This window comes from Penicillium robsamsonii (assembly GCF_028829455.1).
Source record: "Penicillium robsamsonii strain IBT 29466 chromosome Unknown utg000003l_segment0_segment0, whole genome shotgun sequence".
Taxonomy (NCBI): Eukaryota; Fungi; Ascomycota; class Eurotiomycetes; order Eurotiales; family Aspergillaceae; genus Penicillium; species Penicillium robsamsonii.
Window position 1 is genome coordinate 17,745 of NW_026643221.1, and position 27,974 is coordinate 45,718.

The 27,974-nt window shown below is 46.8% G+C and overlaps 10 protein-coding genes across 10 annotated transcripts; 5 read left to right on the forward strand and 5 right to left on the reverse strand.

The window, feature by feature from the left end:
• Positions 1-684: 684 nt before the first annotated feature.
• N7447_004695 (Heterokaryon incompatibility) lies at positions 685-2,140 on the reverse strand (the record flags this gene model as incomplete). The annotated part of the gene is made up of 2 exons (XM_057228957.1): positions 685-1,241; positions 1,330-2,140. The coding sequence occupies 2 exons, from the start codon at positions 2,138-2,140 to the stop codon at positions 685-687; spliced, it is 1,368 nt and encodes a 455-aa protein (XP_057084047.1).
• A 1,586-nt stretch (positions 2,141-3,726) lies between these two features.
• Positions 3,727-4,311, forward strand: N7447_004696 (Herpesvirus glycoprotein N; the record flags this gene model as incomplete). The annotated part of the gene is made up of 1 exon (XM_057228958.1): positions 3,727-4,311. The coding sequence occupies one exon, from the start codon at positions 3,727-3,729 to the stop codon at positions 4,309-4,311; it is 585 nt and encodes a 194-aa protein (XP_057084048.1).
• Positions 4,312-6,606: 2,295 nt separating this feature from the next.
• On the forward strand, positions 6,607-8,350 carry N7447_004697 (Zn(II)2Cys6 transcription factor domain-containing protein; the record flags this gene model as incomplete). Its single annotated transcript, XM_057228959.1, has 2 exons — positions 6,607-6,696; positions 6,749-8,350. 2 exons carry the CDS (start codon positions 6,607-6,609, stop codon positions 8,348-8,350), a joined length of 1,692 nt encoding a protein of 563 aa, XP_057084049.1.
• An 820-nt stretch (positions 8,351-9,170) lies between these two features.
• Positions 9,171-10,021, reverse strand: N7447_004698 (type 1 glutamine amidotransferase; the record flags this gene model as incomplete). Its single annotated transcript, XM_057228960.1, has 3 exons — positions 9,171-9,455; positions 9,510-9,584; positions 9,650-10,021. The coding sequence occupies 3 exons, from the start codon at positions 10,019-10,021 to the stop codon at positions 9,171-9,173; spliced, it is 732 nt and encodes a 243-aa protein (XP_057084050.1).
• Positions 10,022-10,604: 583 nt separating this feature from the next.
• On the forward strand, positions 10,605-11,372 carry N7447_004699 (FMN-binding negative transcriptional regulator; the record flags this gene model as incomplete). The annotated part of the gene is made up of 1 exon (XM_057228961.1): positions 10,605-11,372. The coding sequence occupies one exon, from the start codon at positions 10,605-10,607 to the stop codon at positions 11,370-11,372; it is 768 nt and encodes a 255-aa protein (XP_057084051.1).
• Positions 11,373-12,699: 1,327 nt separating this feature from the next.
• Positions 12,700-13,704, forward strand: N7447_004700 (uncharacterized protein; the record flags this gene model as incomplete). The annotated part of the gene is made up of 1 exon (XM_057228962.1): positions 12,700-13,704. One exon carries the CDS (start codon positions 12,700-12,702, stop codon positions 13,702-13,704), a length of 1,005 nt encoding a protein of 334 aa, XP_057084052.1.
• Positions 13,705-14,174: 470 nt separating this feature from the next.
• N7447_004701 (uncharacterized protein) lies at positions 14,175-15,061 on the reverse strand (the record flags this gene model as incomplete). The annotated part of the gene is made up of 2 exons (XM_057228963.1): positions 14,175-14,315; positions 14,369-15,061. The coding sequence occupies 2 exons, from the start codon at positions 15,059-15,061 to the stop codon at positions 14,175-14,177; spliced, it is 834 nt and encodes a 277-aa protein (XP_057084053.1).
• Positions 15,062-16,171: 1,110 nt separating this feature from the next.
• On the reverse strand, positions 16,172-17,936 carry N7447_004702 (putative MFS maltose transporter; the record flags this gene model as incomplete). The annotated part of the gene is made up of 4 exons (XM_057228964.1): positions 16,172-16,752; positions 16,803-17,140; positions 17,196-17,674; positions 17,724-17,936. 4 exons carry the CDS (start codon positions 17,934-17,936, stop codon positions 16,172-16,174), a joined length of 1,611 nt encoding a protein of 536 aa, XP_057084054.1.
• A 5,793-nt stretch (positions 17,937-23,729) lies between these two features.
• N7447_004703 (sugar porter family MFS transporter) lies at positions 23,730-25,354 on the forward strand (the record flags this gene model as incomplete). Its single annotated transcript, XM_057228965.1, has 2 exons — positions 23,730-23,940; positions 23,997-25,354. 2 exons carry the CDS (start codon positions 23,730-23,732, stop codon positions 25,352-25,354), a joined length of 1,569 nt encoding a protein of 522 aa, XP_057084055.1.
• Positions 25,355-26,437: 1,083 nt separating this feature from the next.
• Positions 26,438-27,939, reverse strand: N7447_004704 (prolyl hydroxylase family protein; the record flags this gene model as incomplete). Its single annotated transcript, XM_057228966.1, has 3 exons — positions 26,438-27,458; positions 27,482-27,608; positions 27,657-27,939. The coding sequence occupies 3 exons, from the start codon at positions 27,937-27,939 to the stop codon at positions 26,438-26,440; spliced, it is 1,431 nt and encodes a 476-aa protein (XP_057084056.1).
• Between the last annotated feature and the right edge of the window lie 35 nt (positions 27,940-27,974).

Genomic DNA, 27,974 nt, shown 5'->3' on the forward strand with positions numbered 1-27,974 from the left:
GATTGTTAGAGATAACGTCCGAGTAGGATAAGATGGAAGAGAGCGGAGTGTTAGAAGAGTAGTCGCTGAATGCAGTAGACGTATCGGACATATCTGAAGCATAAACTAGACTAGAGGATTTAAAGTACGCGGGGTATGAAAGTTGATCTCGTGTCCACTGAACATCTTCCGTCACGTCCGATTGCGTAACCCCGGAATGCGTTTCTGCAGCACCTGGTGAAAGAACCGCGATAGAAGGGGACCGAGGAGGCTGAAGAGGAGTTATGTAACTGGATTGGGATCTCGGGAAGACGTCGGAACCGTCTAACTCGGCACTTTTGCTTGAATTTACACTCTTGAATTTACACTGAACGAGGACGGGGCTGTGTTCCAATATCGATTAATAACTTGGAAAGTAGGCCAGCTCAGATCTTAAACTTACAGTCGGCAGGCATCTTTTCATTCGAGTTATCTCGGTAGTCATAGTAAAGCCTCTGTAGCGAGGGGCAGGCATCTCTGTCGCTAGCTTCAAGTGTACCTAACAATGGCGTTAACGCCCCCAGGACCTCGCCAGTTCGAGGTCAAACAAGTTAGGCGACCCAACTGCATAATAGAGTTAGGATCTATCGTTGATATTTTCAATTTATTCCGTAGATTGGCTCTCTTGTGACATTGAAGTCTCTTGTTATTATCCATAGTTCTCTATCATTCGCATCTGATATCGATTTTATTCCAGCTTTGCTCCTCCATAAGCCAATTTTCCCACGTCTCCTCAGAGTGATATCCAGGGCTGAATCTCCCTCTGGTTGTAGGCTTCTTACCATTGACCTTTGGGCTATGCTTGAATAGAACCAATCCCTTGCTGTGGTACTCCCTAATAAACCAACCTCTTTCTCCTGGATCTTCGACAACGATTATTCCAACACTGTGCTCCTCCCCTTTCTCTGTCCTGTATGTAAACAATTCTACAACATAGTGGAAGCTTGAGCTCGAAGAGCGTACTTCCTGCCCTGATCTCTTGTATCTCACGTTGAGTTCAAGAATACTGAAAATCTTTGCTCGGACGCGTAGATAGTTAGAGCGGCTATCAGAGCGACACTCCATTGCTGGGGTCTGATTTCTCTTGTTCAGTGCCTTCAGCTTCCCAGTGAGGATTCTTTTTCCACGATCCCTCTTTTTTTGGAAATAATCAAGGCTCGGTGCCAATATTCCTAGCTTTGGAGCTTGTTCCCCATGGCGCCTTTCATACCTGTCTTGGATCTCTAAAGAGGAAAAATCACGATGTTAGCGAATGTTTTGTACCAAAACAAAGAAGAAAAAAAAAAAAAAAAACAGGTAGAGCTGACGTACCAGGATTACTGAACCAAGCCAGTAAAGATAGATCGTCGTATTTTTTGATCAATTCCTTTTGAAACTGGAGGAAAGCAAGCTTTCCTGCGTTATAATCCACGTCCATTTTAATCTGCAGTAATGCAAGAATCGAGTATGCCTGGTCTTCGACGCGGGTTGTATTTCGGGGTCCTGCCCACGAGAGCTGGGTAGCCAAATTGTTTTCCATGGGTACCTTCCGTACATATTCACGGAGCAGTTGACTCAATCCCGTCCCCGGAGCACCTTTGACCTCACGGCTTCCAATCTCGCGCCAATTTCTATCCACATAGAGGAGCTTCTTGGGCGCAAGAAGCTCCTGCAGTGTCCACCCCCTATTGAACCATTTCGCGCTGTTGAACGCCTCATCCGATCTTCTTTTTTCGTTACTCATGTCCACCTCCTGAATATAAGCATAGCACACTGCTGCGTGCGTGTAAAATTCCCACATGCCATGAATGGAGCGCTTTGTCTCCTGAGGATTTGATTTGTCGATACAGCATGTGTCCATCCAAGCATACTGATACTTCTTACGCCTCGCCAAATTGCAGAATCCTACAATCTTTTCCCACCCTTTCTTTTTCAAACGAGACCCCTCCCAGCCGCGGTTTTTGAAATTTTCAAGCTGGGAAGCAGAATAACCTTTCATGTCTTTATATTCGAGTTCGCTGTGTGTCCATAAGCCATCTTCCAGCGCCTGCCTTAGCCACGTATGTGATAAGATGGCATATTCCTTGTCGGGGAATTCGGCAAAGTCGACAAACTTCAAAGACCTGGTATCTAAGACCCGCATTGGGAAGGACTGTTGACTCGGAGATGAAGGCCGTTGGACTGAAAAACTAGGAATGACAAGGGGTCGAAAAATCTCTTGCGATAGTAGGCAAGTTTAACATTGAAACATTTGAAGGAAGCGGAAGAATCAGAAGCTGGCAAGACGTAAGAAGTTTCACCTCTATATAGAGGAGCAGGCGACCCCTCGTGAATTTTCCCCTGTCACCGCAAGCCATGTCACCTGCCACTGGGTAAGATAAGTGAGGTGTTAGTTGTCAAACTATGACATACATATATGGATAAGATCGGCGAACCCGAAGTATCATATTTACTCTTTCGACTCCGAGTAGACCAACAGGCTCGCAACAGGAAAGTTCTCCACTGTAAGAAGCTGGCTAGTTCATCTTTAGGTAAACTAGTGACGTGTCATATGTATCTGTGTCTCAGGGCTCTCAGCTGAAAGAGGAAGTTCGAATCACCGGGAACCAAATCGTTCTCGGCCTCAAGCTGGTGACGTGTCGTATTTTCCCAACTCTTGATTGGAAGAATATGGCAATCTGGGTTTAGGACAAAGCTGTTTCGAGGAAAATGCAAACCATATTTACTGAGCGGCATGCCATAGATGTTGATTGGACAGGAGACCAGTCAGCATTGATGCGCGCAGGTGAGGCACACAGAGAGGGGTACAGCGGGATACCCAAGTCACGTGTTTGAACTTGAAACAGTCCGAATTACTTTGGTAACGCAAAAGAGCCTCCAGGGCTGCAGAGAATTTGGAAGTGAAGATGTTGATTCAGTGCTCTGGTTGAATTATGGCAGAAATCCCTACGTCCCGCAACCGAGAGAAAACTTTCAAGGATGACTTTAGCATTCAAGACGGGCCAGTTTCTGGCCATGATTCAATTGCCGGAGATAATCTCTGAATGGGCAGCAATAATTCCACTCGTCTGTCATCTCGCAAGTCCTCAAGATGATTACCTCATTGCTGGAGATTTATCTCTCAACGGACGTTTTTCGATACCTTTGTTTCCTCGGTTTGGGACCCTATGGGGACTGGGAAGACTCTTAAAGAACGGATCAAAGTACTTCGACTTTGCAAGCGTAAGAGGAGGCTCATCCCGAACAGTATGGGATGTCAAGTGGGGATCGGAGTTTCCATGCGCAAATGGTGCTGCGAGCGCCGCCATTGAGGGCGTTATTCTTGAACGCGCGAAATCGAAAAACGATAAATCATTAAAGCAATCTCTTCCTCCATCAAAAATATCTGCCGCTCCTAATACTCACGAAGTACCGCTACACAAAGACCAACCTACCAGCAAAAAGCCACATTTTCGGCAACAGGTTTTATATGTATACCAATTCAATTTCCACCAGCCCCGCTGTGAATCTCTACGATACAGCATTGTTAGAATCAGCCGTTCAAAAATATGGACTATACTGAGCTTCATCATACTCTGCGGTATCGCCTTGATATTCTGTCTCATGGGTGCCTATGGGACTGCCAGCCTTATCTTGATTGTTATAAGTTCCAGACTGGTCGGCAGAATTATCACCATTTCTCGAAGTTCGGGATATTTACGAAACAACGAGAAATTCGAGAATGCAACTATGCTAGTCGCATCACATGTCAATGCTTCGGAATGGACCTTGTATATTGGCGACCGCGCAATTGTCGACAGCCTGCTCAACAAGCCCATGGTATCCTTTCCGGAGGGTAATCGAGTACAGCTAGCGGCCAGATTCTTTTACCTTGCACATGGACTCCAACTTATCGTGATTACATATGTGGCGGCACAGAAAGGTTGGGATGGCGTATCCTTACTCTGTGTTCTTTGTCTTCACTATGTCTATCGATGGTTGGCTGGAGATCAAGACGCTGCCTACTGGCTGGCGCGAGAAGATGTTCAGGTGAAGGTAAGAGCATATGAGTTTGGCTGGCGATCGGTCATGCTTGGCGCTATACAGCTTTTCAGTGAATCTAAAACGACTCGTTGGATGGATTCCATTATTGTACCGCATTTGCGACGTGATGCCTTCCTCAATCACCTGCAAGGGGACAAAGTCGAAAAAGAGATAGAAGCAAAGCTCGATGAGCATGATTTGAACTGGATTAATCAAGCTACCATTTTGTCTGTGCAGAGCGCGGAGGTTCTGCGGCAGGATTTCGGGTTGGAAAATTCAAGGACGGAGTGATTACATGGAGTGGAAAAAGATGCAGGGGTTGCCTGGTTATTAGGAAATTCACTTGATAGAGTGGAGTATGTTCCCTAGCCAATTATACATAATAAACACTTTACTTCTTTCACCACGTTTATTGAAAGATAAATGAGTTAATTGGTTTTTTATTCTTTTTGTAGACAGATTTCTGTGACAATCAATTGTTTTGCAAATCTTCTCTTGCCCGTTGGTTGACCTTTTAACTTTTAGCAGGGTATCGATGATTCGGTCAACTCCTAATCGTTATATTTTATCGTGTATCAACATGATGCCCGACGGTTTAAGGATTTGCTAGTCTGAAAGTATGCTGTAGTGACGTTGCAGACACGTCAAAGGTATGGCAGGCAATATGTCAATATCGTTAAAAGTACGGTTATTTCACGTTGCCACACCTATTTAATGACGGTAAATAACACCAGTAATTATTGCCCCTCCAGTCTTGCGGGGGCTACCTTTATAAGTTCAACACACAAAGGACCGCTTTTCGTGTAATACTTTGAATATCGTGGCCTTTTCGCGTTCCATGATTGAAGACTCTCCTTCGTGCAATGACATTTAAATTTATTGAGCCCCTTTCCATTAGCGGACTCAAGTTTTATAAGAGTCCCTGCTACCTATATTTTCTATATAGGCTTCTCTACTCCTAAAGTACCTCCAGATATCAAGGCAACGCGCTCAATGGCCGCTATCAAGGCTACCAGGCCTAAAGATGTCGTTTCAAAAAGCAAGTGAATGCGGCAAAAACAATGCCGTCGCAAAACAAATCTGATGAAAAAGGTATGCGAATATAGCAGGATGTGCAACGCAGATGTATGTGTGGGAATTCGTATCCGAGAGACGGGCCAGGTACATATTTTATCAGCGGATACTTTAGGATTTTGGCCTTTCCTTCGCTCGCAATTAGTATGTCTCAAACTATGGCTCTGAGGAAAAGATGACTGACCTATCAAGAACTCCTACTATCCAGCCCCAATGCTAGTGGCAGACCAGGATCTACAGCAGGCTGATAACGAAACACCGCAACAAGGTATAGCGTTTGGTTGAAAAGGCCAGATTCGGCATAGCGTTTGGTTGAGAAGTCGAAAACGGAAATTACATATAACTGTGTTTTGTACCATTTCACACAGGGGGAATATAGACTGTGGGAAGAGTATGACCTAAAAATGTTCATATAGAGTGCCATTACTGATAATTATTAAGCGCCATTCTCATATTCATTATACTCCTCTTCAGACTCCAGGTGTTAGCGTCTCTAAACTCTTCTCCATAACTCATCAGTCAGCCCTTAGTTAAATTTCCACCTAAAATAGGCTTCCCATTTAAGCCTACAGTCAATTATCCCCTAGGCCAGGTAGAATACCTTCTGGTCATAGCAGAGGTTACTATTTAAGTGGCTTCGTGCTGCGCTGCTAAGTATAATTCCTGGGAACTCCGGAGTTAAATGATGTTAGTGGATCGTGGTCGCCGTCTTCCACTAAGGAGATGCACGGGAAGACATTCAGAAGATAAATGCCATAAAGGTCTTATGCCACCAGTGTAGTATTTTTACCAGTAGAAAGGAAGCGATCCCATTCATTATCCTCAGGATTTAAAGGTTCGAAGTCTGTCTCGAACTTCTTTTACGATCGCTGGATTAAAGCCAAACTCCGGCCGTGTTCTGAACTATTTTCTTAAATTTGTACAAAACAAATCGTGCTGCGCTTCGGAAAAGAGACTGCTTACATACGAGGACATTCTCTGAACCACGGCTCGAATTTCAGGATTAAGAGTGTCATGTTCGGCGCACGGATAGAGGGAAAGAGAAGTATGCGACGGTGAAATGCTTCTCTCTCGACATTACTCTCTGCAATATGTTCGAGAGCTTGACGAAGATTACTGCCCCTTGAAAGAAAATAGCTGGGCTGGAATATCCGTTGATTGATCTCTCTGAACAGAACAGTCAGGATTAATGCAAACCGTATCGCTTTGGGGATTGAAACCAAGTATTTTACATGGAATATCCTCGGACCGGTATAACAGCGATACCACACAAAGAGTTCATACAGATTCATGATTTCTGTCAAAGCCCTTCATTGGGCCGGAGAAAGTGTTATTCCTTGATTTTGTATGGTTTGCATTGTAATAGACAGAATCTCCGGTTTCCGTGCCGTATTTACTCACACACACCGTCACTGTTCCATCTAACTCTATTCCTGAGGTCCCCAGGAGGAATCAGCCATAAATTTCTCGAGCACTGAGCCCTCACTGGGCTGGTAGGTAGCTAAGGGTCAAATGTACGAACCAGCTCCGCCTAGACCCAAGAAAACAGATATTGTCCGCTCGCGTAATGGCTGCCAGAGCTGTCGCAAACGACGCACCAAAGTATGTCCCCCTATAGGAGCTGCAGTGAATCCTGCTAACATCGACGACCAAGTGTGATGAGGAAAAGCCAGCGTGCGGGACGTGTGTTAGGCTGGGGATAGTGTGCGAGAGCGTCAAGCTAGACTTAAAATTCCGAGTCGTGACCGCACCTCCTCCAAAGGAAACAAGCGGAAAGACGGAGTCAGCCGAACCAGACTCAAGTCGCCTGGGGCTGCAGCTCTTCGGCCAACATGGTCGAAGTTCTCAAATCCCGAACATCAACCTCGCCCACTCGTTGCAACATACCGATCGAGATGTCTTTTACTCGACTTACTGGGAGGATCACTGCTTGCCAGCACTACATCCGATATTCCGTTGCGCATCTAAGCTGCTTGGGTTTCCAGCGTTGAAAGATGCCATCCTCGCTTTATCTTCATGCAATATCAGTCGCATTTATGCTGAAAGAAAATACTCAACATCCTTTGCGACTATGGGAACACTTAGTCCAAACCTTATACACCAAACAAGGAGTCAGCTGTATTATTCTTCTGCGATCAAAAGATTTATTTCGCTCACTCAAGACGACCACCAAAATAATGCCGCAGAGGTCCTTACTATTCTAGTTATCTTTGGCTACATTGAAGCGTCTATGGGTAATTTTGACGGATACTATTGTCACGTCCAAGGCCTGTCGGCATTTCTTGTCGAACTCGGTGAGATCACTGGAGATTCACTTTACAGGGCTCTCCTCATTTCATGGCTACAGTCGCAATTTCTGGTCTGGTGGGCGCGCGCATACTTCAGTTCTCTCAATGTACAACGAAATATGCCCTCGATTGATTTCGCAAGGGGCCTTGGAGGAACCTCTGGCTCCCTCCACGATATACGGGCTGTGGTTCTAAGCATTTTATGTGAATCCCATCGACTAAATGTGAAAGAAACTCTCAAACATTGGACAGCCCAAACAGATTTCGAACTGGCCCTCGCAAGCGATTTGCAGTCCGACAGAGATGACATGGAAGGCCATCTCGCGCGATTACAGGATGAATCCAAAAGGCTCGACGAGTGGCTATTATATCTGCCACCATCGGAACAACCGCTTGTGGGTGATGCGTCAGAAACATCGCCCATCTTTTTTCAAGCACACGATGCAGCCCTGAATTTTGCTTACTACGTTGTGGCCCGGATTATGCAATGCACGTCCTTCCTACAAAATCTTCCATATCGCGACGCCCAGCATCTTGGTAGTGAGTGCTTGGAGATAGAACCATGGACCCGCCTCCTACTTCGAATTGTCCAAGGGACCGACATGCAAACGTCCATTATCCGGAATAATTATACAATAGGGTTCTCGGGTTTGTTATTAGCCGCGTCTCTCCGCTGTCAGGAACTCTCTCTTGGCATGCAGTTCCAACAGTGGCTGCAGATTTTAGAGGAAAAGCAGCCGACGGAGGAGGGGGCTTTCCCTGTATACCAGGCGCTTGCTGTTGTCAAGGCGATAAATCGACAGAGGACAATGGGCCGCGACGTGTTCGGGGTTTCGCAGCCTATGGATGATGGCGGTGGAACACCCAAGTTCACTCATTATAACAGCCAGATGATCACTACCATTTTGCTTCATGGGAAGTCGAGATATACTGGCGACCTCTTTACAGAGTGTATAGATTTAGAGTAGTATGCCGTAATAGCGATTTGAACAAATCCAAACATTAGTGTTGATGTCGCCGCACCGGGTTAAGCAAAGCTCGCTCAGTGGCTAGGAGTGGCCCACTCACAATTTTGCGTCATTAACTAAACTCGACTCCTTGTCTACGAGCTATATAGCCACCTTGTGTACTCTGTCTGCACAACAAAACAGCTTGTGTTGGCATCTGAAACTGGGAGTCTATTTGCCTTCAACTACACTCACGTGTGAAATGAATGGCTTGTCTGCTGTTGAGGTTACGTGCGATAGGTAGCAAAGGACTAGACTGGGACGTTTATGGGTGGTCGAGAATTGTTCAGCATTTGCAAGGCACCGAAGGAACTACTGATCAACGGGCACAACATACATTAGGTATATTGACCATTGTTGAACCGCGTCGTACTTGAGAATTTTCTCTTCAGTGCCCTCCCTCCCTTTACCCGTAATAGTGACATTTCCGAACAGTTTTATGATTTGTACCTTGTTTACAACCGACACCGGGGGGATTAGCCCAAGCCGTCCGAGACTACCACATGCCAATCAGGCCTAATTTAACAATCAAGCATCGATATGTGAAATCTCGAACTCAAGAGAAATTCGTAAATTTCGTGGTACAGAACCATATAAGCAGGACAGATTCCAATCGACAAGGCCCACACGCCGTGCAAGTCTTGAACGATTTTAGATGTCTCTTACAGATGGTTAGGTGTCGCTCTTGATCATCTGCTCTATTAATTATGTAGTGTACCTGAGTTGTCTTCTTAGCCACCATGTTCATTCCAGGCCTTTATCCGCACTAAACATCCCCAGATTACTCGTCTAGCCACTGGATGACCCTCTTCAGCAACTTCATACCATCAGTTGGTTGGTCGAGTTTCTGCGCCTCCGCCTTCAACTGGTCAGCAGTAGAGTTCCCATTGTACTCCTTGTCGTCTGCAAGAAGCATTTTTTGGGCCAGCCTATTCGAAATTTCGGGATGAGCTTGGAAGGAGAGAATTGTGTTTGCTTTGTTGATGAAGCACTCGTGGTTCGAGGCGAGGTGGATGAAGCCCGGTGCAGGCTTAGTGACTTCGCGGACGTGAAATTCGGGTGCTCTCTACAACGAACTTAGTGAAATAGCCATAGTACTAGACAAATAAGGTAGACATACGTACGAACCGGTGCTGGCGGCGAATGTCAGGAATTTTTTGCCCGCGTCCGTGAGAACAATATCTTGGATAGCAGCCTGTACAATATCAAGTTAGGGCTATCCCAGTCTAGTTAGTTAAAGTGTACTAGAGGAAAACCCACGATTGGCCCCGTCGGAACAGCTCCAACCTCCCCACCGAGTGCTCTCGCCACAGCTTGATGCCCCCAACAGACACCAAGAATCTTCGTCTTGGGGGAATCACGCACAACAGTGCGCACGAAATCAAGCACTCCGAGCACCCATGGGTCAGATGAAGATGCATCTGCTTTGCCTCCGCTTAGTGCAATTAGGTCATATTTTGACGAATCTGGGAAGGTTCTCTCGAAGACTGGGTCGTAGAAATCGACCTCGGTGCAGGGGGCAACATTGGCGAGAGATTCTTGCCAGGCCTGACGGACGTCTGTCCAGAAGTCATAGTCGTCTGACGGTGTATTGATGAGGACGGCGATCCTCAAAGGGGTAGGTCTGCTCATGGCTAGTTTGAAATGATTAACTATGATTTTTGAGAGGCAGTTGAGTGAGAGGCAGTTGAGGACTCTCTCGGTCTCATCTTGAAAAAAAGCTCTCATTTAATACTTTTCCCGGTACACATTGCACCGCCATCCTGGAAATTCCCGAACATACCATCAATGTCCCTCATGGGTCTATCGTTCCTGCAGACCGCATCAGGCAAGCCTACCGGAGAACTCACCTCCTGATAGGCACTCCATGCATCTCGATACATCGGTCTTCTATTGTGGGTCCGCGCTATTCTAAACTCGGTGTGCGGGAACGACGGTGAACCACGGTTGGTTCCCTCATACTCCGATCCCAATCGCCCGCCTTACTTATTAGACCGCGCTAGAGCGATGCAAGCTTTCTTCCGGTGTAACCAGGGTACTATTCTAGCCTGACTAGTGCCTCGGGCGTGATTGTGTAAAATGGGCTTTCACGTGACTCACATTTTAAAAGTCTTCTATATAAGCCAGGTAATCTATATAAGGCTGGTAATATACCCTTCTCAAGACCAATGTCAACAAGGTCTCTTTCTCTCACTCCGCAACTTGGACCCCCGAAATGTTCCTCCCGCCTGTCCATGCTGAACCCGAAACTGCGGTCCTGTTCCAATTCATCCGCGAGAATCCCCTAGGGATGCTTATCACGGGAATAAAATCCTCCCAAGAATTCTTACAGTGCACCCATGCTCCTTTCGTCCTAGACCTTCCGGATGAAACCACTAGCTCCCCACCACAGGGCCGTCTCCGTGCACACATTGCTAAGCAAAACCCGCAAGTGAAAGGCATGATCGAGGAACTCGTGAGCAAACCCAATATACTCGAGGTTGAAGATAACGTACTTGTGGTGTTCAATGGTAAATATAGCCACTATGTCACTCCAAAATACTTCGTCGAAACCAAGCCAGACACGGGCAAAGTCGTCCCCACATGGAACTACTCAGCCGTCCAGGTCTATGGCAAGCTCTCTCTATACTATGACTCGAAGTCTCCCGAGGCAGGCGCTTTTCTAGCCAAACAAATCGACGATTTATCGCAGCATACTGAGAAGTCAGTCATGGGGCATACGGGCGGCGAGAACCCGCAGCCGTGGAAAGTGTCTGATGCGCCGCAGAAATATATTGAGTTGATGCAGAGGAACATTGTTGGCATTGAGATTCGCATTGAGAAAGTTCAAGGGAAATTCAAGATGAGTCAGGAGATGAAACCTGGTGACCGGGAGGGTGTGGTGGCAGGGTTTGCGCAGATGGGCGGCGAGAATGCGGAGGGGATCTCGAACTTGGTTAAGGAAAGGGGAGCACTGCACGACTCAAGGGCGCAAAAAGGATAGATGAATTCTATCACGAGCCGGATGAACGACAAGCAAGAGGATGCGCACTGAGATCGCCCAAGCCATGACGATCAGTCCATGTACGTTCATTCAATCTGTAATACCTCTAACGACTGAGTCTGACCGCAGCAGGTGACTATAATGCCTTGTCGTGGAAACTCGATCTCACGCTTCTGAATTTGGCGCGTTGAAAGGGAGATTTGCATGGTGGGAATCGGGTAAGAGTTGATCCCCCATAGTCGGGATGACACTTGAATAGTTATGAAGAGGTAAAAGTTTCTTCCCGGGGAGGGGGCGGATGGATTTTGATCATTTTGCTGTTGTGTCGACAATTTTTAATCACCTCCTGTTAGTGTCTAGACTGCTCCTGTAGATTGTTACTAGGCTAGTGGTTACTAGCGGGGTATCAGAAGAGGAAATATTAGCACACTCCGCTTCGGATTAGAATTTAAAACAAAAATCAAGACTGTGGCGGTGTTAGACCGAAGAGCGAACTGCTCCGAAACTCGCGAAACTCCCCCTAAATATCCACGGTTTATCCTATATACAGAGGAAATACACGACCCCTACGCCATGGACAACTACGTGTTGTGCCACCATGAATTACTACCGAAGTTGGAATTCGAGTAATGAGAATACTCTCGCGGTAAATAGCATTATACATAATGGATATGAGTGCAATGTACAACCGTACCTTCAATTGATTAACCAAAAGCTTTGTTTCTTCAGTTATGGGGTCTATTTGCTCTTCCGCAGACTTGTCGTTCAAGGGTTCGGCATAGTTTATAGGCCCTATACCACATACTAAACCACACATATCAGCATAAATCCTATAAAAGTAACTGGAGCATAATTCATTCTATCCATCGTGACAATGGCAGATGTGGGCATACAGGAAAGTGGGGGGATGAAGAGGGAGCAGCTTAGAGACGAAAGGAAATTAGATATTGATAAAGATATGGGACAGAGCTATTTCGCCCACTCAGGGAGCAGACATGAGCACGCGCTAACCTTATCCGGTACGGCGATGCGAAATAATATGACGAAAATAGAACCAGAGCTCCAGCATCGTTTCTGTACTCCTCATTCGGAATGGTAATTCAGGTGGCTTTCACTTAGAGTTCTATCGTGGACCCACAAGAGGCGAAAATATATTTTTGCGGACACAATTATAATGCTCTTCCCTCTACCTTGTTGATTATGACTTCCTAATAGCCCTAAGCAAATTTGGAGAGGTACCTCCAGCATGCCTACGAATGAAAGCAGCAAAGAGGCATCGCTCGGAGAATTATCACGCGTTGGAAGGGCACAAAACGAGTGCGTTACAATGTATCGACCAAGCAAACAGCGAGAAGCGACTCCTCCTCACAAACAACAAGAGTATATCACTCATGATGGACTCTTATTCGAGGAGATGCATATGGGAATTGCCGTTGTCGATATCGCTAAATGGAGACTAGTGGTCGACGGAATGGTGGAAAACCCACTCTCGATTTCTCTCCCTGAGTTATGTGCATTTCCCAAGTTGTCCATTGTTGCATTTCACGAATGCTACGGAAGCCCACTACGCCCATCAGATAGGAACATCTGGCGTGTTGGAAATGTCACCTGGACCGGAGTTCCACTCAAATTTCTTCTGAATATCGCTCAGCCTTTGGACTCCGCGCGATATATGTGGTCCGAAGGGCTTGATCATGGTGCATTCGCTGGGAAGAAGATAACTTGTTATCAGAAGGACGTTCCATTAGAAAAAGCAATGAGCGATGAAGTTCTTGTGGCCTATGAGATGAACTCCGAACCACTTAGGAGGGAACGAGGTGGACCAGTGAGGCTCGTAGTGCCCGGCTGGTTCGGGACCAATAGCACCAAATGGCTCTGGCGGCTGTCCTTTCAAGCCCAGCGTGCACCTGGAATATTCGCAAGCCATTACTACAACAGACCTAATCCACAGGGAGAAATCCAACCCGTATGGGACGTGGAACCTAACTCAATGATCATCGACCCTTCACCAAATGCTAAAGTAGTTGGTCCAAGAGTTATGATTCGTGGCTGGGCGTGGAGTTGGGATGGTATCAAAGCTGTTCAGATACGCCAATCCAACGAATCAGAGTGGCAGCAGGCGGAGACGAAGCCACGCCAAGACTTCAGCTGGCAAGCATTTCGCCAAATCATTGTGTTACCGAAAGGTCGTTGCTCAGTTGTTGCTCGGGCTATCTCAATAAGTGGCAAAATGCAACCCATGGAAAACCAACGAAATTGCGCGCATAACATCGACTTCGAGGTTATTGTCGAAAGTGAAGGTCGAATACATCAAATAACAGATAGCTTATAATGTAACGTGACCGGTCCTTTCCAGTTGAGCCGCGCTCTTTGGCCGCGACAAATCTGCGATTTGGTTAGGAAGTGCACCGAGCCTCAAATCCACCCCTCCCATGGGATAGGAAGAAGAAGAAGCGAAAGCTAGGAGGGGGGCTTTTATATGTCAATTAAAAGTGAGAGATAACTAAGATACACTTTTGAACCGTGCAAAAAAGAAATGGAGATATCTCCAGTTATATAGAGATCAAACCCTTCACTTTTGACAGTTACGATCCTCCAAAAAAATGAAGATATCGTGATTTGTATAGAGATCAAAAGCTTCATTTTTGACAGTTATAAAAGCTAACAGAATTAGGGGACTTTGATTATTAAGGCATTTTTAATAGTATTTCAGGTAGTTATCTTAGTTTTTGGCTGTTTTAAACTGAGGCATTTAGGCATTAAATCCCCCCCTAACACGTGGTTTCGAACCCTGATATATAGCTATAAGTCTTCGTAGTCTACCACAGATAGGATATCAAATTTCTTCAGGCGAGGAAGCCGATCCCGGAAATTCTTAATTTCGCCCGAACACACCTCGGCCTGGTCAAGAAATGAGATGTTCTCGACATCTGGAAAGCGGACCTCCACCGGATGTTAGTTCGTAGATTTGTATTCAAAAGGTTTGGCGAACTCACCGTGACGATATCAAAGAGCTGCTTCCATTCATCTTGACCGACGCCATACGTCTCTGGGTCGTACCCATAGTAAGGGTCGAACGAAAGAGTTATCAATCTTGGGGCGTGAAAGATCGGAATCTCTACCCTGTCGTCTCGTGGGGTGGGCTCTCCAGCCACAAGGAGCGTGAGACTCTCGAGATTTGAAAAGCATAAGCCATCGAATACCCCTGTGACCGACTGATGCAGCTCCTCTCTTTCAACGGCGTACACTTCAACATGATGAATCAATTCAGCATAGAATTGTCGGCGAGCTGGCTCAATCTTCTCGAACATCGTCACAAAAGGATAATGCCAAAACTCAAATTGCTTCCATTCACGCCAGAGGACTCGCGCCGCTTCGTAATGCCACTGTCTGCTCACCTGAGCGCAGCGTACTAGCACGCCCTTCGCACCAAAGTAGTGCTGATGATCGTCCTCCGAATAATGCGGGTTCTCCTCTCGAAGGTTTCGCAGTCGTTCGGGATCTGGCCACCATCCCTCATCCCTAGAAATCCACTTCAGGATGAGTTCGAGGATCAGAGGGTTCTTAAGGGCTCGGTAGATAGCCGAGGCCCCGTTGTTGATTTCCTGGTTCGCCATGATTTCAGGGTTCAACCAATCGCTTCCGACTGGATGCGCTGGATCCTGCACGTGCGAGTCTCGGGTTTGCATTGATGGATCCTTGTTTTTTATATTCGAGTAGCAGAAATGTGGAAGAGGAAGTTGTAGTTCTTCGACGAAACTACTCCCTGAACTGGTGTTGAAGGGTCTCGGCATCAGCCGACGAGATGAGTCACTCAGCAAATTGCGCCGGGAAAATTTGAATGAACTGTAAACTAGCACCGTCCTATAAGCAGCCAATCCCCCAAGAGAACCATTGCACTCTCCAAAGGAAGCCCCCACTGGTGATTGAATGTGAACCGATGGCATTCTAGTCTCTTCCTCCGGAGATCTATGCTCGAATCGTTTTTCATGTTTCCTCAATCCGCGATCTGGCTGCCTTGTCGCACTCATGTCGAGTTCTACACTCCTGTGCGACATGAACGCGCGCAAGAGAATTTCACCGGATACAGATCTATCCCAATGATACTAGCATCAACAAGGCCTTTGATCTGCTGATGGGAGTCTTCCAGAACCGCCGTCTAGCGTATTATATGCACCAGATCAAGCAGTACTAGAGGTCCAATCGCCGTGTGATATTCAATTTAATACTAAACTCCTGGTAAGTCATGATTTTTGCTTGTCTAACTGTTGCATAATATATTGGCGGAATATAGTGTCATAATACAATGAACAAGTGATCCCGCTTTTTCCAGGCTCAAATAATACAAAGTTAACCCGGCAGTTTGTTATCTGTTATTTGGGTGAAGAGTTCTTCATCCGTCTTGTCTCAAAAAAAGACTCGATATGTCAACCCAGACCCGGGTTTTGCGGAAGACCATGCCCACCCGCCTGTCCATGGGCAATGTCGCAGTCTACGTAGCACCATATCGCAGCACCAAGGTTTCCCAGGTGCTGCGGGACTTTTGAAGGCCAAATTAGTGCTCTAGGAAGTTGTATAAAGATTAAGGGTATAATAGGTGAAGGAACTAAGGATAGGTTAAAATCCGGCACGTAGGGTAGCCCCTACTTTTCTATGGCTAACTACTATATCCACCGAATACCAATAAGTAACATATTATTAAGTGCATCGAGCCTCAAACCCACACCTCCCATAGGATAGAGTTAGGAACTCATCTCTACCACCCATTCCCGCATAGGCAGTACCACTCCAATTTCCATCTACTCATCATCGCGGATATCGACGACCGTGTTCTTCCATTTGCGAGCGGGGACATGACGATGAAACAGAATGTCGATCTCACGGAAGGATCTGTGCTTCATCTCTGGAACCCACATCCAAGCCATGGCGGTGCAGATAAAGGCGGTACCAGCCCAGACGTAGCCGCTCTTACCGCCCAGGTCCCACTTATCAGCGTTGAGCATGTAGCTGGAAAGGAAGATGCAAGGAATATTGACCAAGTAGTAGGCACCTCGTCCAATACCGGTTGTCAGTGGCCTGAGACGAACGGAAGATGTCTCGCCGATGATGACCCATGAGGCAGGCGCGGGTCCCAAGCAGAACAGGACGGAGACGATCAAGCCAAGTGATGCTTGCGCATTGCTAGACGCAGTACTAATGCCAAATGAACCCGCAATACCGAGCGCGACCAAGAATCCACAGTTAATGAATTGACCATAGACATAGATGGTGCGACGGCCGAGGTATGTGGTGAGGACCCAAGAGAGCATGACCATGATCCACTGGAGGGCAGAAGTGATGAGACCAAGTGCAAATGCCGTGTTGTCTGCCATGCCGGCCTCTAAGCTGGTGTTAGTCTGCTATGGGCTTGGAGAAAATGGCTGGACTCACGTTTGAAAAAGTAAACTGCTTGGTTAGCAATCAGATTGCCCGTCAGATTCTGAGATGCGTACACACCGCACACAATCAATGTGCGGTAGCGATCGGTACCTTTCCACAGTTCAATGAGACTTGGCTTCTTGTCAGTCTTCTCGAGTTCGATCGTGCGACGCATCATTGCGACTGCGTCAGCGGGATTATCATTTGCACTCGCGCGTCCCAGGCGTTTGACAGCCTTCTCTGCCTCAGCCAAACGGCCCTGTCGTACGAGCCACCAGGGCGATTCAGGTGCGATGAAAAGTAGGATAGCGAGAGGAGTAGGGAAAAGCCACTGGAGTGCAATGGGAACTCTGGAATGACTGTTAGTACGGTGCTCCTCGATGGTATCTATGGGGGCGGACGAACCTGTACGATGACGAATCAGGCTTGGATTGGTAGTGGTAAGTGATACCGCCGACTATGATCGCCCCAATCGCCCAGAACATCTGCAACATCTGCGTCGCTGGAGCTCTCAGTCTCATTGGCACAATTTCGGCACAGTAGGCGGGTGCATTGGCGATAAAAATGCCCCACGGGATGCCTTCCAAGATCTGGGACGCGAAAAACATCCCCTGGCTGTTGCCGAAATAGAAGATGAAGATGAAGCCGTTCAAGAACATGAGACCGCCAATTGTTGCCCATCGATATCCAATCCTACTGGTAATAGGACCTGCGATGAATACACCGATGAAGGCACCGATTGGCCCGCTACACTGGAATGCTGACTGCCATGAAGCTTCGATAAGCCACTCTCCTGTTTTTTCGCTTTTTACCCCAAAGTCCTCCGCAAATTTAGCTGTGGCTATGAACTGCCCCATTAAGAAAACACAGTATGACTCCATGATCTATCGCAATGTTAGAGAAATGATCTGCCTATCATGGGCAAGAGCTTACAATGGTGCATGACATCACGAATGCCCACCAGCTGGCAGCGGGATAGGCCTTCACAGCTTGGAGCACAGTCATACTATGTTCGAGCTCCTCGGCTTCGATGGCCCCCGCTCTGTCGTAGTCGACCTTCTCGTCAACATCGTAAACAGGTCCGCCCGTGGAGGGCTGCGCCTCGACCTCCGCTGAGGTCTGCTTCTCTGTGATGTCGCTATTCATGTTGACGAATCCTGAGAGAAACGGGTGGATGAAAGAGAGGCAGGCACGACTGGGGGTTTCAGATCTTTATACCTACGGCAACACGCTCGTGATGGCGATCCCGATTTTATCTTAATTGAGTGAAGCTTGCTCCGGACCTTGACCTCAACCCCACATCTAGAGTCACTTTTCCGGGCACTACGGTAGCAGCGTCCCTTTATTGTGGTGTGTTATGGTGGGCTCCCGTCGAGCGAAAGGGTACTAGTCGGGAGGAAATGTAGTTTCTTTGCGGGGTCCGCTGAAACGGCAATTTGGTGGTAGGCTGTGGTAGGTCGCGGTGGTGTGGGTCTAGATGTGGCGTTCCATTCGCCGGAGAATTTCCTGCTATGGGTTGTAGGGGATAGTCCAGAATCTCCATCCTTTAGTGCGAGTCCCTGTGCCCCCGTATTGTTGTGCAGTCTACAATCCGACCTTGCTGAATCCCTGTCAGGGTGGTTCAATTCTGCTGAACCTATCATAATGAGTAGGCAAATTGAGTAAGCGCTAATTATTAGTTAGTGCTGTGCTTTGACTCTGGGCACCACGTGCAAATGTTCAGCAAACGTGACCCATTCAGAATGTCTTCGAATGCTGTCCTCCGAACATGAAGTCGGATGTTCATGATGATTGATCTCTCTATCTCTGTAGAATACCATGCTCAGTGGGGGGGCAATTGGACGTGCAGGACCCAAGATAAATATTATCGGTGTTTAAAGAACCTGACCAATCCCAAAGTGGGACACGGCTCAGTGTCATCTCATTAGCGGGCTGTGGGCTCGGCCAGCTTTACCCCGGACGGGTCACTACCCCCGCGCCATGACCCCGGACGGATCCTGAATCTCCTCCAATGGAGAAAAAGAGAAATACCGAAATGCCGAAATTGGATTAGTACAAATATGAAATTGCATGAAAAGTGTTACGTGCCAGTTCGATCAGCAAGAAAGAGTGCATTCCAACTAAGCAAACAGAGATAGGGAGGAGAGAAGAAGCAAGTGGTATATCCCAGGGGATCTTATAGCAGAAGCTATCCCAGCAAGCAAAAAAGCTCTTTCCCGAATAGGAAATATGCTATTACCTGATTCGGAATAGTAACAAACTAAGAACAAATAATAAAGCAAAGAAAGAAAGCATAGGACGCATGTGATCACATAGGTCGTGACAAAAAGGAGCAGTACAGTGTGTGTAGTTCATTTACCGTGGCTCCTCGTCGAAGTTGAGACCCTGGAGTGCTGTAGATCAGCCCATCTACTCATCTTCCCCAACATCCATCAAGCTCCCAAGGTTTGAGCTAACTAGTTTTTTATCATACTGTAAACCTCAAGTTATCTTGGATCCATTACTCACTAATGCTGGATCAAAGCCCAGGTAGAGCGGATTGAATGCCTCTTTGCCGAACCGGTTGTGTTCCGAATTAGTAGTGTTCGAGTTGGCCTACGTTAGCAGTGATATGATCTTCGCTAGAAAAGTCCCTGTAGGACTAGCTGACATGGTAGCCACGCGATCGCGTTGTTCAAAATTAAGCTTTTGCACTCTTGAGGGCATATGGCCTATTTTGACTTGGGATCATGAATCTCAACTGCACCGCACTAATCACAATAATAAAGGTTCAATGACGCAATTTCCACGGCTAGCCCCCCTTTCCACGCGATTTGCTCCAGAAGCATTTGTGTACTAACTGTGTGCATGTGTCTAATCTACGAATTTACTCAAGTATACACTTATGGGCCTTAGGGTCTCTTTCTTGTCTTCTGAACACTCATTATCAGGCAAGTAGGCCTTCACTGTGATTAACGTGTCCCAATTTGGTCGGTCCTATCCTGTCAATGTCCTCTTCTGTGCCGCTGAGGGCCATGGAACATGGCACACTGGGTCAGCCTACCCAGAAGAGAAAAAGTCAAGTTTCTGTGGCTGGCGAGCTCTATGGGCAATGGATTGGGGAATATCATTTGCTTACGACACCGAACTGGCTGTTATGCCATCCAAATGCCATGCCTCAGATCACGGTCACACTGACTTGTCGGTCAACGTCTACAAAGCCGAGATGGAACCCTCTGTCATGTATCCGGGGGGAGATATATGAGCATCCCGTTATCAAGAAGGAAGCTTTTGAAAGTGATGCAGCAATTTGTGACCAAACGAGAGCGACATGTCTTAATGAAAGTGATCAATGGAAGAGGTGGCTTCCATTGCTTGGGCCAATTACCGTGCGAGAAGTCGAGGTATGCCTATCTTTTCCATGTAGGGGTTCCTCGCTGGGTGCATACCAAGTTTTAATTTATGGGACTAGAGGACCAAAGTGGACGATATCCGATTTTTGACCTCACGCCTGTCAACGAGGAGAAAGTTCGAGAAGAAGCAGATGATATCATTTCGCAGGTACCTACCGAGGTGGAAATCAAATATGGCAATGTCTGTATGGGGTTCTGTCACAGTACGAAATGTCAAGCGTCATTTGGGCTTGATTCTACCTGCGTTTCTGGATATGGCAGAGGAGGCACGCCTGCGGAAAAGAAGGCTCGACATGCTCTTTATACTAAAGGATTGTGTGCGCAACTCGCAAAAGGCGAACGGCCTCGGGACGCTGGAGGGAATGTCTCAAGAGAACTGCATTTATGAATTGGAGTATTTATTATGGCGCGTCTCTTTGTCAACACTCTAATGTAAATTCTAGGCGCGATTATCAGATTACTCTGCCACAACGCGACCAGCCTTATACGCGAACAGATACGCTGAGGGGGGGTAGAGATTGCTGTGGGATAGCAGTTTGATCGCATGGTTTCACAAATTCCTGTGTCCGTTACCTGGACATGGTTCTGTTTGGCCCTCATCTAGGCTGCTGTTATTGTTTGGGAGGGAACAACAGATGATTGGGGCACTATAATGACATTTGGACAGCTTTTGTCGGTATCTATATCCTCAATCATGGTCCACGCTACAAACTGAAATGAAATATCCTTCGACGTGGACAGTGGTTGTTTGAGCCTGTATAGCTGATGAGATCCCTTGCTTGCTGTTCCGGGATAGCGTGCGATGTACTCGTAGAGTTTATGGCACATCTGCCTTTTGTGTCGTGAGAAAGGTGTAAGGTAAAGCCAGTAGTCGGCGAAGTTCTTTCCAAATTGAGAGAAAATTCTTACATCTTGTGTTGTCCATCTGTTTTGCGAACCACGCTCTGAATACTTCTAGGCTTTGGGGGCTAGGTACCATGCAGTCTTTCCAAACGACCTGATGGAAAGGCAAAAGACGTATGTAACCTAATTGATTTTTTTAAGTCCCTTGTAAATAAATAGGATTTGCATACGAGGCTAACCGAAATTAATGGTTTTGGCTTTCTCTCCAAGGGCTAAACGTGGAAAAGTAGGCAAGGTTATAGCGAACAGAACTGCAGTGCCTGTACCGAGTTCCCTCTCAAATTTTAGAGTAATAGCGGCGTTATGGTCTACTTGATTAGTGTCTCTTCAAGAGAACATAGCACGTTATCCCCCTCCACTATCATTTCTCGCCTAGTCAATAGGTACTAGCCTGACCACTTACTATTCTTTACATTAAGATACTCTCTAGTTTTTAGGTTCTCCTTCCAGTTCTTCTATCTCATAGTAGAACCTAATTTATACAATCTCTTATTATAATTTCAGGTGTTCCTCTTGTATCTTATCATGCAGTTCTCATTAGTGTTACTTAAAATATATTTCTATAACTTCGACCATGTTCGTAAACCTAAACTATTAAATGCCACCATAAACTATAGTTTCGATCTAAAACAGCAAAAAATACTAAGATATAGGGAAACCATGCTGTAGGGGAAAACTTATAACAAGGCAAAATAAAGTAACCCGTACAGTATGAAGACTTTATATCTGAATGATATATAGAATAAGTCAAGTACGCTGCACGCATAGAAGACTAAATAGCACTTAGCGCTTAGCGACATCCGCCTTCACAGTCATATCCGGAGATATTGCAAGCTGTATAGGGATGTCAGATAGTGGTTCAAGCTCTAAGAGCACTCACCAAAGGATCGTACGGCCTTTCCCGCGATATGGGGTACCCTTAGTTTTATCACCGCACACCTATAAAAATGTCAGCTGATATATAGACCTTAGTATACAGGTTATTAAGTGACTAACACCGTTATTCGCTCTACAGCAGGCTAGTGTCCTTTCTGGGGAATCTATGACAAATTCCATAGGATTAGCTAAACTACTGCCAAGTCTTTTCTAGACCCCCTCAGCTGGAACCCGGGAAAAGGAAGGTGAGGGCGGAGTAAATGGCCTTCATGACTAATTGTAGGGCACGTGGTTTAGGAGTTAAACTGGCAGTGAGTGCTGATAAGTGGTGAGTTAAATAATGGAGGATGAAGATGATGGAGATCACTTCAGAACACTCGAGATAGAGAGCCTTTTATAAGTTTTCACACATCTATTATCTTGCATAGTAATTAAATAACTCTGGTGTTAAACGTTTGTGATATCCGATATATTAATGTATTTCACATGCGAGTGGTCCACGCCATAACACATAGTAAAAGCGATAAAATACAGCATAATAGTACAACAACAGTTATTTAGATAAACTATTTCTTATAATATAATTCTTATCGATTGCTATCGGCAAGTCATGAAATAGAATAAAACGTTGTTTCTTGGAATATAAATTATAACTAAATCGCTTCTACTATGTGTAGACAACTGGAATGTGGACGCCTCGCATGTCTGGACGACTCGGATGTGACACACGTTACTAGTACGTTTTGTTATTAGACAATTTGAAATTCATATTAGAATGAGGTCTCCCTACAGAGAGACATACCAAACCCGTTACTACTGGCTGCAGAATTTAGATATCTGGAGACTACAGGGCTGCTCCTCGAGCCTAGCACAGGTGTTAACTTAAACTATACCTAGAGGGGGATGAACAGCGTTGATATGAGTATTTGACAAAGATAACTATGAATGAGCAGTTACTTAGGTCCCATGTATCGATGTGTATCATGAAAATGCAAATATTTGAGTCTGAATAGATACCATCACTATTGTGAAGATACCCGACGGAAATATAAATATGGATATCAGCTCGTATTTCATCCGTAGTCCGTCGTCTGCCCCCTCCTTTTATCGATGGTTCGGTTACGAAGGCGCATTGATGTCACCTAATGATGTCTTCGTGAAAGATATGCCGTGATTTACTCACTGGCACTGCCATTATATAATATAGAAGAATGTGGGGGTGAAGAACTCTTGTAAAGCAATTCCCTTCGAAATTTGCTAGCTTGATGAAAATCTAGAGGCGCGCGGCCAAGGGTGGGCTATCACCCTTCACGGGGCCCTGGAATATCTGCGGGATGTTACGTGTCAGTTCTTTGAACAGAAGGAGTGCACTCATGACGTTATATGGAATATAATGACGGTCTTTATATATTTTTCCACATGTGCACAAGCCAAAGTCAAGTTAGGCCATGTGGCTGACACGAATTGTGGGGAATCAATTAGGGTTGGAAAATCCCGAGTGAGCCTCCGGGGTACATGCCAAGTATAAATGTACCATTGGACCTTCAAGGCTTATCAAGACCAAATATTATTCATAGTAATACCCAAAGCAAATCGCAATGGATCCACCAAGAAGCGAGCACACATAGTGGCCCACATAAAAAAAAAATGTAACCAAATAGTAATTTGCTTTACTTGGCGATCTTAAAATTTCTTGCCACCGCCTCGGTTCCTTCAATTTTTTTTTTTGCTTTTGGACTTTTTGACCTTTTTGTATGTAGTTCCAATCATGGGTTTGAAGCCGTATTTTGGCCTTCGGGGAAATGCCCTTCTCCGGGCTGCCCTCTTCTTTGTCGTGTGCCCAACTTTCACTTGCTATGGATACAACATGGGTGTGACTGGTGGTCTCTTAACGCTCGAGGCCTTCAATTCGCAATTTCCTAAAATGGACACAATGCATACCGACGGGGCACTCTACAAAGAGAACTCGCAAATGCAAGGTTGGTTCATTGATCAGACAAGTCTTGGCTATTCAACTCATGGAATCTTCCAACAGGCACCGTCATCGCCCTCTATACTGTCGGAGGTATCTTTGGCGCCCTGTCATGCATCTACCTGGGCGACCTCTGGGGCCGACGTAAGGTGATTTTTATAACCAACTTCATCAGTATAATCGGCGCCATCCTTATGGCAACCTCGTTCGATTTTGCCCAATTTATCGTCGCGAGACTGGTCCTCGGTTTGGGCATCGGTGGATATGTGGCGACGGTCCCGGTCTGGCAATCTGAACTCTCGCCAGCGCATAAGAGAGGATCCAACGTCGTCACGAATGGCATCTTTATTGGAATTGGTGTGACTGGTGCCCTGTGGATTGATTTGGGTTTCTATTTCATCAAAGATAACTCGGTCTCTTGGCGGTTCCCTCTCGCCTTCCAAATCGTGATGCCGGTCATGGCGATGTTTTTCATCGCAATGCTGCCAGAATCGCCTCGCTGGCTTATCAAGGATGGACAGGTGGAGGAAGGCCGCAAGGTACTCGCGGCATTGCTCGATGTTGATGAGCATTCGGATGAGGTCAACGAAAACATCCTTAGCATCGAGACATCTCTTGCTTACTGCCCGGGGGCGTGGACGGACATGTTCAAAAACGGCGAGCAACGGCTCTTCCACCGTGCATATCTAGCTGCCACGGGCCAGATGTTCCAGCAGATGTGTGGTGTGAATCTGATCACCTACTACGCCACAACGATCTTCCAGCAGTACCTTGGAATGGACGCCGTGGACTCTCGGGTTCTTGCTGCTGCGATGACAATGATGCAACCATTGGGTGGCTACCTGGCCTATTTCACCATCGACCGCCTCGGCCGCCGCCCGCTTATGTTGTGGAGCGCTGGAGCCATGACAATCTGTATGGCAGGCCTCGCTGGCACGACCTCCCCCGCTGCAGCTAATAACACAGGGGCCCTAGCTATGGCCGTGGTTTTCCTGTTCTGCTTCCAATTTATCTTCACGGTTGGCTTCTGCGGCCTAACATTCCTCTACGCCGCGGAAATGGCACCTCTTCAGGTCCGCGCCGCCGTCAACGCCGTATCCACTGCCACCGTGTGGGCTTTCAGTTTTATGATAGCCCAGGTAACTCCTGTCGGTTTCGCCACAATCGGAAATCGGTACTATATCATCTTCACCGTTGTCAACGCTGCGATCGTGCCCAGCGTGTACTTCTTTTTCCCCGAGACCAAAGGGCGGTCACTGGAGGAGATCGACGAGATCTTCGCTCAATCAAAGTCCATCTTTGATCCCCCTCGGGTAGCTCGCGCTATGCAAAAGCGTGCACTGCAGGCGCGCGAATCGAACTCCGATAGTGGTGATACTAGCACCAGTGACGTTGTTGTTAGCGAGGAGGTCAAGGCGTGAGAACACTGAACTGCGTTCCAACTAGATAAATTCGCAGTATCTGATTTTGGAAAGGATCTGGAATGTCGTGGTTGGACCATGGAATTTGTAAATATGAAATTTCTTCTCTTTTATATACTTGTACGCTTCTGAATTAGATTTGCTTCATCCTTTTATCTCAGATACTTTGGGTTGTTTTCACCACCTTCATTTAAACCGATATATTGTACGTAGGTGTTAAAGATCCTGCAAAACACCTATATTTGATATTGTCCCTATCTGGTTATCCCGCTCGGTTTGGAATACTCTCAATATGTGCATAAGTGGCCTTGCCCCAGTGGGATTTGAAAATATAGCATGTCTATGGTTACTTCCGACCTCTCCCACATTCTGTTTTTCTTCATTCATAATTAAAATGTAAGGGTTTTTCAAGAATTTCTTACTTCGTTTATCGTAAAAGGGGTTTTGGCTTAGATCCAGCCATAATTTCTTTCAAACTTTTGGTCCCCAAGACATCTGTGAAGTATCTGGACTCCATCCCATTCCGCCATTGAAAGATGCGCTGAAAAGGAGGCAGAGTGTAAGAACTCTCGTTACATGTCGACAAATACGTGGAAATTTTTGACCAATAAAGAACGTCAGTTGGACCAGCGAATAAGGGTTGTCGGACTAGGAAGTTTTTCTCTCTGAATACGATGTATTTTTATAGATTGTATACTCCACACATGATAAACAGGAAGCCTAGAACAACCTCCCTACACATGTGTCAAAAATGGAATATGATTATTCCCGAAACCCCTTGCGATTTCCAGCGCGATTCTCGAAGACTATTGGAAGCAAAAGAACCTTGCAGGTTGGCATCCCAAGGTACACCATGTACCTATCTTCAAAGGATACAGGCATTCAGTGTCATCAGTTCAAATTCTAATGAGAAAGACGAAAGGGATGTCATTCTACCAGCTCTTACTAGTGGAGATCAATAAAATACATACCTCCTGGGCTCTCATTTCTACTGTTAAACGCTTCCTACACGGCATTTTTCGATCGCATTTCAATGCATTTTAATGACAAAAGGCCAAGTCTACACAGTTCATATATTTATCATCACTCTTCGCAAGGCTTCACATCATACTCTACGTCAGTCCTAATAATATATTTTGCCCCCTTCCTTACCCCTGTACCTTCATGAAGTAAGGCTCCATTCGACTCCCCATGCGGGAATATTGCAACAGCTCCCATCACAGGTCGCACCGGGTATCCATTGAGCGTTCCCTCCCGCGGGGCTGGCATGAAGAATGTCGTCTCTCCGCCCTCGAACTCATCGTTGAGATATAATAGGAAGGTGTACATAGAGCTCTGCTTCTTGTCCTCCGGCGAAGAGTCGTACACGTATGTGTCATCTGGGAGAATACCGGACGGTGGCCAGGCTCCGTCAATGTGGCACCGATATTCGGCGCCGGGAACGTACCTGTACACGCGGAACCGACGATTGATGCCTCGGACCAAGCGACCGTTTATCGACTGTGGCACATACGGGGAAATTCGCGCCCACAGCATGTCGTGGAATGTGGTGTCAATGATCCAGTAAAAGTTGTGGGCTAGAATGCTTATGTCTCCATCTTCGCGTAGGGGCGCGTCGGGCAGGAAATTGACAGATTCACCAGCAGCGATGATCGCCTTGCACTCAGCGTCGGATAGCACATTGAGGGCAAGACCAAGGCCTGGCACTGCGGGATGTGCGTGGTATGTTATAGTAGGACTGACGGGAGCCAGTGGGATGGCGTTGGGGGCGGTGGTATAGAGGATGGCCGGATGGTGGTTTGGTGGTTTGCGGAGTGGGCCAGGCGTTTGTTCGATGACGCGGAGGGCGGATGAAGACTTGGGCGCCTCGTTCAAAATCGATTTGTCAAGGACTGAGGAATAGACCGGGAGGGGTGTTGTCGAGGGGCGGAGATCCCAGGTGGACTGGAAGGTGATGGGAGCGGTTGAGTCAACGGCGTTCGTGTTGGTGTCAATCGGAGTGCTGACGCGCAGGATGGCATCAAGGACACCGAGAATTTCCATCTCCTTAACACTGCGCTTAAGGGGGACATGGTCGTGTGCTTTCGGCTGTGTCGAAAGGCCGCTAACAACATCCAAGTCTCGCACCCAGCGACACAAGGCTCCGATCTTGGGTTGCTCCCCCTAATCCTCATCTCGGCGAGCAAGATCTTGGCTTCAATGTATTTCTCGTCTGCCAACGCACCGGTTATTCGCGCTGTCAAGTTGGCGCCCTCTATCGAATGATTAGCTATAGTATTTTAGTGGAGACAACACAGCATACCGGCAGTATTGACACCCGTAGTGCATGCCTGCCGGAAGTCGTACACGGCGACTCGGAGGTCCCTGCATGCCTTCGACTTTGTCAGGCTAGGATGTTCCGCAAGCGCCGCGAGCGTTTCGATTGTGATGTCGAGTTCCTCGTCTGAAACGACGGCATTGAGATGTGTCGACTCGGCGGTTACACCATCAGGAGGCGGGGTTAAATTCGGGACTGCCTTGGGGAGCTTTTGTGGAAGATCAACTTGTGCGTTGCGCTTGCGCTTAGCCGCTTTGGACTTGGCCATTGTTTTATATAGAGTTGATACGGGAGTGCATGAAT